At 42.7% G+C, this 9,489-nt stretch overlaps 1 protein-coding gene across 1 annotated transcript; it reads right to left on the bottom strand.

Moving 5' to 3' along the window:
- Window positions 1-565: 565 nt before the first annotated feature.
- Window positions 566-4,783, bottom strand: LOC123670100 (uncharacterized protein K02A2.6-like). The gene is made up of 4 exons (XM_045603609.1): window positions 3,743-4,783; window positions 1,755-1,939; window positions 990-1,665; window positions 566-832 (listed from the first exon to the last, which is right to left on the bottom strand). The coding sequence occupies exons 1-4, from the start codon at window positions 4,781-4,783 to the stop codon at window positions 566-568; spliced, it is 2,169 nt and encodes a 722-aa protein (XP_045459565.1).
- Window positions 4,784-9,489: the final 4,706 nt, after the last annotated feature.

The following is a 9,489-nucleotide window of genomic DNA, read 5'->3' as shown; positions in this document are numbered from 1 at the left end:
AAGCAGACTGGTTTATTAAAATAATATTCTATCTACCCTACATTACAAATATTGTACACAACACCTCCTTTCTTATTATAAACTATACTTATTAAGGTAATACACCAAAATGGTATGACAATACAAATTATAAAAACAAATGACTCATTTAACATCATGCATTCGACAAGACAGAACTATTACCATATACTAAATACTATACAAACTAAAGAAAAAGGTATTCTTATATAAATAAAGTTATATTTAAATAATCCAAGATTATGCAATATGTTTATAATTGAAAACTAACAAAACTAACCTCTGATGACATCTTGACAAGGCATTTCAAATACTATATATTTGTGTTACATTAGATACACTACACTTATACTAATTATATAACAATTTAAAACTTATTACATGATATAAGTTAAACAAAATTTATTTTATTTGACAATAATTTGGTAAAAATAGTAGATACCTATGTGCATTATTATACGAAATAGTTCTTGTATCATAATGAACTAGTTACTATATATTAAAGCTATTTGCGGGGGTCGTCGGTCTTTCAAATAAGTACATTATCTCACACGATTTTTCTAATTTTTTGTAAGCACTGTACAGCGGCATTCCGCTGGATACGACCTCCTGGCACAAGCGGAGACGTATCGTCCGTACGAGAGCTCGAGCTCTTTTCTGGAGAAGAACGATTGGCCAACTCATCCAGCTCATCCTTCCCCCTCGGCTCTCTAGCCTCACTACCATCTTCTGCTTCTACACTCAGTCTAGACCTATCGCAGGCCTCAATTTTCGTGAGGGACAAGCGTGACTTACGATTTTTATCGCACATTATCTGGTCCATGTGTCGTTTGTGTATTTGACCGTCACTCGTTTTGACAGAGTACGACACTGGACTCGAACAATCTATAATATATTCTTTTTGGTAATCCAAAACGGGCAAATATTTTCCTAAGAATAGAAATCAGGTTTGCCGCCGACGTGCAACTGACCTTTCCAGCTTCGATCCATTTAGAGTGAGCATCAATAATAACAAGGTAATATTTATTATTGAAAGGCCCTAAATAGTCGAGATGGAGACGGGACCACGGCTCGACCGGCCACGGCCACGAGTGGAGCGGAGCCGGTGGCGGCGCGGGCCGCACCGCGAGACACGCGCCGCAATCGCGCACCGCCCACTCGATATCCGCGTCTATAGTTGCCCACCAAACGTAGTTACGAGCTATTTGCTTCATTTTAACAATACCCGGATGTCCATCGTGAATCTCCTTTAGAATAGCGTTTTGCAACGTCCCCGGTATTATTATTTTGTATCCCCACAACAGGCAGCCTTGATCGATACAGATATTTTCTTTACGTCTAAAACACGCATTGAACTCCTTATCCACAGCTGGCGGCCAGCCGTACAAGACATAACCATATATCTTGCTTAAAATGGGATCTTTTGCCGTTTCAGTTTTTATATTTTTAAAATTGAGCGGAAAACCATCTTGCACAAAATTTAAGTACGTGGCTGCCTCATATTGCTTTGTGCCGCGTCCAACAGACGAGCGTGGCAATGGTAATCTGGACAGCGCATCGGCCTGACAGTTCTCCGCGGACCTCACGAACTCGACCGTGAAGTCGTAAGCGGCAATGTCATGGCATAGCGCTGTAGTCTGCTCGCGGCTGTAGTGAGAATGCCTTTATTTTTTCCAAAGATGCAACTGAGAGGCTTATGATCGCTGCGGAGTATAAAGCGTCGGCCATATAGAGACTGGTGATGCTTAGTTACACCGAAAACTATAGCCAAGGCCTCCTTGTCGAGCTGGGAGTAGTTGCGTTCAGCTGCGTTGAGCGTGCGAGAAGCGCAGCGTGGACGCTGGCGACCGTCCACGCTGCGCTGCGTCAGAACCGCACCCAGCCCGTAGGCGCTGCTGTCCACCGCCAGGATGAGCGGCAGCTCCGGGTCGTAGTGAGCGATTTATTTTAATAAAAGCCTTGTAGCCCTTGTGTGTCCACCCATTTGACATCTTCACTATCACTACATAGTATAAAACAAAGTCGCTTTCTCTGTCCCTGCACATGTATGTACGCTTAAATCTTTAAAACTACGCAACGGATTTTGATGCGGTTCTTTTTAATAGATAGATTGATTCAAGAGGAAGGTTTATATGTGTAATAACATCCATTAAATAGTTGAGAAATACTGTTATTTTTGAGTTTTCTAATGTTATGTCGTAAATAATAATTATTTGTTTTCGCTTAAATTGCAAACGCAGGCTGAACCCTACGAGATTTATCAAAATAATGTACTAAGTAACTAATAATGTAATGTACTAGTAATGTAAGTAACTAATAATCTAATGTACTAACTCCGCGATGGTATATACCATCTTTTATGGATATCCCACAATAACATTTTTTTGTCATTTACTTTTTAAGACAAATAATGGCTAATTTTCGAAGCGATTTTAACCAATACAGCTTTAGGTAATGTGTGAGAAACAAGGTGTTCAGTTCCTCGTCCGCCATCGCAAAGGGAGGATCCTCCAACCAGACGGAAGTTGTGTCTGGCGGGCTAACGCCCCAACGGTTGTTGTCGGGATCTTGTATATATACTTATTCACTTTGAAAACTCTGATAGCGCGATGTAGCATACGTCAGTTTTCTCTAATTACGTAGTTTGTAGTCGTTCGTATTTCGCGCGATAGATGTCGCCACATCACTCCCCTCCGAGACCGGAGGTCGATAGCAGGTTAAGTCGTCCATTCATCTTGTGATGCTTGCCGGGCCAGTGGAAAGTTCCAGTGAGTCGGAACCAGATGCCGCATAGTTCACGGTGAGTCGGAACTGTCTGCGGTGTTGCTGCATATGCTCCAGTGAGTCGGAGTGGTGCAGTGCTGCGTAGTGGCTGGCTGCTGCGTCGACCAGGAGAGAAGTGCGTCTCTGCTTGCTGACCGGCCGAAGTGCAGTGTGCTGTGCCAAAGTCGCTGAGAAGGCTGTGGGCGATGACCAGGAATGCGCGTCCGCTGCATGCTGGTGGTCAGGATACCCGTAGTAGCCGTAGATGCTGGCTGGCTGAAGCCGTAAATATTGGATGCTACTCGCTGCTCGAAAGCTTGAGGAAGTGATGATGACGATGAAGGTTGCGCTGATGTTCATGCTCGGGGTCACCAGTTTAGGTAATGTGTGAGAAACAAGGTGTTCAGTTCCTCGTCCGCCATCGCAAAGGGAGGATCCTCCAACCAGACGGAAGTTGTGTCTGGCGGGCTAACGCCCCAACGGTTGTTGTCGGGATCTTGTATATATACTTATTCACTTTGAAAACTCTGATAGCGCGATGTAGCATACGTCAGTTTTCTCTAATTACGTAGTTTGTAGTCGTTCGTATTTCGCGCGATAGATGTCGCCACACAGCATTAATCCTTATCCAATTAAATACCTTAAATATATTTTTTATTTAATATAGATCTACATGGCCCTTTACAGCATATGATTTAAATGTATATTTTCGAAGATATTACAGATTTAAAAATCGCGGTACGTAGCGTTTGCGGCGGTTCCGGCCGGCTTTTACTCTAAGATAACGCGTGCGGGCCACGGGCAGTAATGAATAAATCAAAACTACTGGATCGATTTTAATCATTTTTTCAGTGAATGACATAGGCTATAATTATATTTTATACCCGTGCGAAGCCGGAGCGGGTCGCTAGTTTTTTAATAAATCATATAAAGTTTTTAAAATCTCACTTATATTATATACGAACTTAGCATAGAAATTGACAAGTTCTATAAAACTCCTCAACTGTGTTATGTCAGTGGGCTGTGGCGCGTCGACGATTGCTTGTATTTTCTTAGTATCTGTATGCAAACCGTCTTTATTAATTTTATATCCTAAGTATGTAACACTGTCTTTAAAAAATTGGCATTCATCAAAATTAATACGAAGACCGTTATCTTTTAATCTCTGTAGAACAGCTCTTAAATTTTTAAGATGAGTATTACTATCTTTACCCGTAACGCAAATATCATCAGCGAATACGGCAGTAGACGGCAGCCCGTGGAGTGTCTCCTCCATAATTTTCTGGAAGTTTTCCGGTATACACTTGATACCGAACGGTACTCGACGGTATACAAATGTCCTCACATGCGTTGTTATGGCCGTCATCGCCTGCGACTTCTCATGAAGGAGACACTGCTGAAATGCGTTAGATAAGTCAAGTTTCGTATACTGCTCGCCGCCTGCTAAAATTGAAAATATTTCTTCTATCCGTGGCAATGGATAGTGAAAATCTTTAAGTATCGGATTTAGAGTGATTTTATAGTCACCACATATGCGAATATCCCCATTAGATTTAATGGCGGGCACAATAGGAGTGCCGTAGTCCGAACGGTTCACCTTATAGATAACTCCTTCGCGCTGCAAGCGCTTGAGTTCAGCCGCCACGCGCTCGCGCAGCGCCAGCGGCAGAGGACGCGCCTTAACAAAAACCGGTTTCTTATCATTCAAATGTAAGCGAATGCATGATTTAAAAGTACCTAGTCTCTCCGCAAACACTTCTGGATATTCTCGTTTTAACCTACTAGCTATCGAGTCACGTTCGGTTATCTTGTGACATTCTACAATTGATAACTTTAATTCTTTGATCCACGTACGACCCATCAATGGTGGGCCTCCGTTTTCAACAACATATAGTTTAAGTTTAGCCGAATGTTGGCCAAAACGTACGTCTACATCAATATACCCAAGGGTGTCGATAGTATCTCCAGTATATGGCTTCAATATAAAAAAAATTTTATGCATTATGTGGCTACCTACCACATCGAACCATTATTACTTAAGTAGTAATAGTAATTCAATGAGGCTTCAAGATAACTTACCTGATACCGATACCTTTACCATTTAACCTTACCGATACCTTTACCTTAAAAATACCTTCACCGTTCATAACCATAACCATTACCGTTACCAAGATACATTGACGTGTTCGTGAAACAGAAACTACATAGCTCTGAAAAGAACTGTTTTAATGTTCGTGAAACAAGATTGTTAGCTCTGAAAAGAACTGTTTTGAAGCACACCATGCAAGCGGATGCATCAGCAATCACACGCACAAGTCTTCGAGTTAACTTGCACGTATTCTTCATGGATATCTTCACGAAGTACAATCACGCCGCCGCCGAGTGAAGTACACGTCAGAGATCCGTTCGCCGCGCCGATCGCCGCCGAAAAGGGCGAGCGCGGGAACGTATGATCTATTTATAGATATCGCTCCGCGCTACCGTGCCTCCGACTCGCGACGAAGCGCATGAGTAATCGGCAGCGGCACGCGCGGAAAAAGAGAGCCACGCGCGAGAAAGAGACGCAAGGCTTATCTGTGATTGGTCATAAAAACTAATCAACTATTGTGATACTTACTTTTTATTGTAAATTATTTTATATAAATATTACCATTTTTTATGCAAATATATTCGATCGACACCTTCTGATCAAGACTTTCATTCGACACAACAAAAATCCCTAAAGTGGTGACCCGACGAAGAACACGAAGAATCCCTGCTAATAAAGACGAAGAATCCCTGCTCGTAACGTAGAAGAATCCCTGCTCGTGAAAAATGGATCAATCAAGAATCACCGAATCCCTGCCCGCCGTAGCTGCCACCATCGACCAGCCATCAGATATCGCCGTCAACATGAACCTATTAAATGAAATAAGAAAACTGTCCATAGAAATCGCTAAATTAAAATCAAGACAACCGCAACATAATTTCAAAAAAAACCTTTCTCGAAGCCGCTCATACAACCCTCAATATAAATTACGATCAAGAGGCAACACACAATCGTCAGTGTGCTATTACCACCTACGTTACGGGTCTCAGGCAAGAAACTGCAGGTCACCGTGTTCCTTCGCGTCTAAAGAAGCAAGCGGAAAACCAGAGAGAACGCTGGCAGAAGCGGAATCCGGCGCTCAAGAATACTCCTACCGCCTATTTGTCACAGACAAGAAAACAGGAACATCTTTCTTGGTAGACACGGGAGCTAACATATCCGTTCTACCTAGAAAAAAAACTCACTTCACTACACCGCTGCCATTCAAACTCTACGCCGCTAACAACACCACTATATCGACGTACGGTGAAAAAACACTTGAACTAGACCTCAGCCTTCGCCGTCCATACAAGTGGAAGTTCATAGTCGCTGACGTGTCAAAGCCGATACTAGGAGCCGATTTTCTAAAGCATCATCAACTCATCGTCGATCTAAAAAACAAGAAGCTTATCGATAACGTTACTAACTTAACAGTCAAAGCACCCGTTCGAGCTACAACTATACCTACAGTACGAAGCATAGACAGCAGTAATATTTACCACGATATCCTCACAGAATTCCCCGGCATAACAAGACTGACTGCAATGAACTTAAACGACAGCAAGATCAACGTTCAGCACTATATCGAAACCGAAGGACCACCCGTACATTGTCGTGCACGTCCTATACCACCGCATCGCTATGAACAAGTCAGGAAAGAATTTCAAAACATGATGGAACAAGGTCTATGTCGCCCCAGCAAGAGCCCATGGGCGTCACCCCTTCACGTCGTACCGAAGAAGAACGGAGACATACGCGTCTGTGGTGACTATCGCCGTCTAAACGCTATCACCAAGGCCGATCGATATCCGGTACCACGCGTCAAAGACTTCACATATCAACTCGCTGGAAAGACAATATTTTCAACAATAGACCTTAACAGAGCATACCAACAACTCTGCGTTCGCGAAGAGGATATTGAAAAGACTGCTATAATAACGCCAATGGGACTATTCGAATTCCCGAGAATGTGTGTCCAGGCTTAAAAAACGCAGGGCAGACATTCCAGCGATTCATACATCAAGTATTAAGCGGACTGCCTTACGTATTTCCTTTCATCGACGATGTACTTCTTGCATCTGAAAACGAAGATCTTCACCGAGAACACCTCAGAACCGTGCTACGAAGACTGGAAGAACACGGAATCACAATAAATCCATCGAAATGTCACTTCGGTCAAACAGAAGTTCAATTCTTAGGATACCACGTTTCAAAAGACGGTATCAAACCTCCAGCACAGAAGATCGACATCATCATGAAGTATCCGAAACCTACGAACATCGAAGAGCTACGTCGTTTCCTCGGTATGTTAAATTTTTATCGCGACCACATACCTAACGCTGCAACTATTCAAGCGCCACTCAATGCATACCTACACAACGTTAAGAAGCGAGACAAGACTATCATACAATGGACCGAAGAATCAACACAAGCATTCGAAGCATGCAAAAACAGCATTAGCAACGCTGCTTTGCTTGCTCACCCGTCACATAAAGCTACGTATGCGTTATTCTGCGACGCGTCCGACAAGTCAGCTGGCGCCGTCTTACAACAATACGTAAACAAATCATGGCAACCTCTCGGCTATTATTCGAAAAAATTCTCCGATGCGCAATCAAGATACTCAACATACGACAGAGAACTCCAAGCAATATACATGGCTGTGAAACACTTCCGCAAGATGTTCGAAGGACGACCACTCATCATATTCACCGATCACAAGCCACTCACATTCGCAATGCATAAGGTTAATTCGACTACAGAAACACCGAGACGCACGAGACAGTTATTATTTATTAGCGAATTTACAACCGACATAAGACATGTAAGCGGCAAACAAAACATCGTTGCCGACGCTCTAAGTCGCATAGAAACAATTACATGTCCTTCTGCAATCAATTACGAAGAAATAGCAACCGCACAGCAACAAGATCCTACTATTAAACAATTATTACTTCAAGAAAATATTAATCTAAAGAAAATAACTATCCCGAACACCGATATCGAACTATATTCTGAAACTTCATCATCGCATATACGACCATACATACCCGAACAACATCGACAACATGTATTTAGAAGCGTACATAACATAAGCCACCCTGGAACGCGTACGACACGAAAGATGATATCACAAAAATATTTTTGGCCGTCAATGAATAGCGACATATCAATATGGACTAGAAGCTGCATCGACTGTCAAAAAAATAAGATTCAACGACATACACACAGTGCTACATCAAAATTCCCGCCTACAGAACGTTTTCAACATATTCACGTCGATATCGTAGGACCTTTACCTACCACAACGCAAGGTTACCGCTATCTCATAACAATGATCGACAGAGAAACAAAATGGCCCGAAGCGATACCTACCGACGATATAACAGCTGAGACCGTCGCCGAAGCTATCTACAAACACTGGATAGTAAGATTCGGATGTCCATCAACACTAACTAGCGATCAAGGCCGTCAATTCGAAAGTCAACTATTTAATAACTTAATGAAAACTATGGGAATAACAAAAAATCGTACAACTCCGTATCATCCGCATAGCAACGGTATAGTCGAACGCTGGCATCGCACATTAAAAGCCGCGCTACGCACGAAACTCTCAAGTACAAGGTCATGGATCGACGAGCTACCTACTGTACTACTAGGATTACGAGCCACCCTACGCACAGACGCCGAAGTTAGCCCAGCCGAACTTACATACGGCTATAACCTACGTCTACCGGGTGATTTTTTCACTACATCGATACCTACAACTACGGACGACTATACTTACGTAAACAAGATAAGAACGGCAATAGAACAAAATAGACCGGAAGCAGCGACGACGCATCACAATAGCAAGCAATCTATTTTTATACATAAAGATCTACGCAACTGCAGCCACGTATTCGTTAGAGTCGACGCAATTAAAAAACCTTTACAACCACCCTACGAAGGACCGTATCGCGTAATAAGAAGAACAGAGAAAGTATATACGATACAACTACAAAATCGCGAAACTAACATATCAATAGATCGTCTCAAGCCCGCTTATTTATTACAAGAAAACATACCTAACGATACGTCACTACAAAATAGTACCTCGCCACAGAATACTTCCGACAAGCCGCACGGCAGCGTGACGTCACAACCGACCGCGAATAATAATAAAGTCACTACGCGAGCCGGCCGCTCCGTCAAGCTTCCAGTACGTTTCACTTGAGGGGGAGCACTGTGGCTACCTACCACATCGAACCATTATTACTTAAGTAGTAATAGTAATTCAATGAGGCTTCAAGATAACTTACCTGATACCGATACCTTTACCATTTAACCTTACCGATACCTTTACCTTAAAAATACCTTCACCGTTCATAACCATAACCATTACCGTTACCAAGATACATACGTGTTCGTGAAGCAGAAACTACATAGCTCTGAAAAGAACTGTTTTAATGTTCGTGAAACAAGATTGTTAGCTCTGAAAAGAACTGTTTTGAAGCACACCATGCAAGCGGATGCATCAGCAATCACACGCACAAGTCTTCGAGCTAACTTGCACGTATTCTTCATGGATATCTTCACGAAGTACAATCACGCCGCCGCCGAGTGAAGTACACGTCAGAGATCCGTTCGCCGCGCCGATC

This window comes from Melitaea cinxia, chromosome 4, assembly GCF_905220565.1.
Source record: "Melitaea cinxia chromosome 4, ilMelCinx1.1, whole genome shotgun sequence".
NCBI lineage: Eukaryota > Metazoa > Arthropoda > Insecta > Lepidoptera > Nymphalidae > Melitaea > Melitaea cinxia.
Note: the sequence above shows the minus strand (reverse complement) of the source record. Positions and strands in the feature narration are given on the sequence as shown.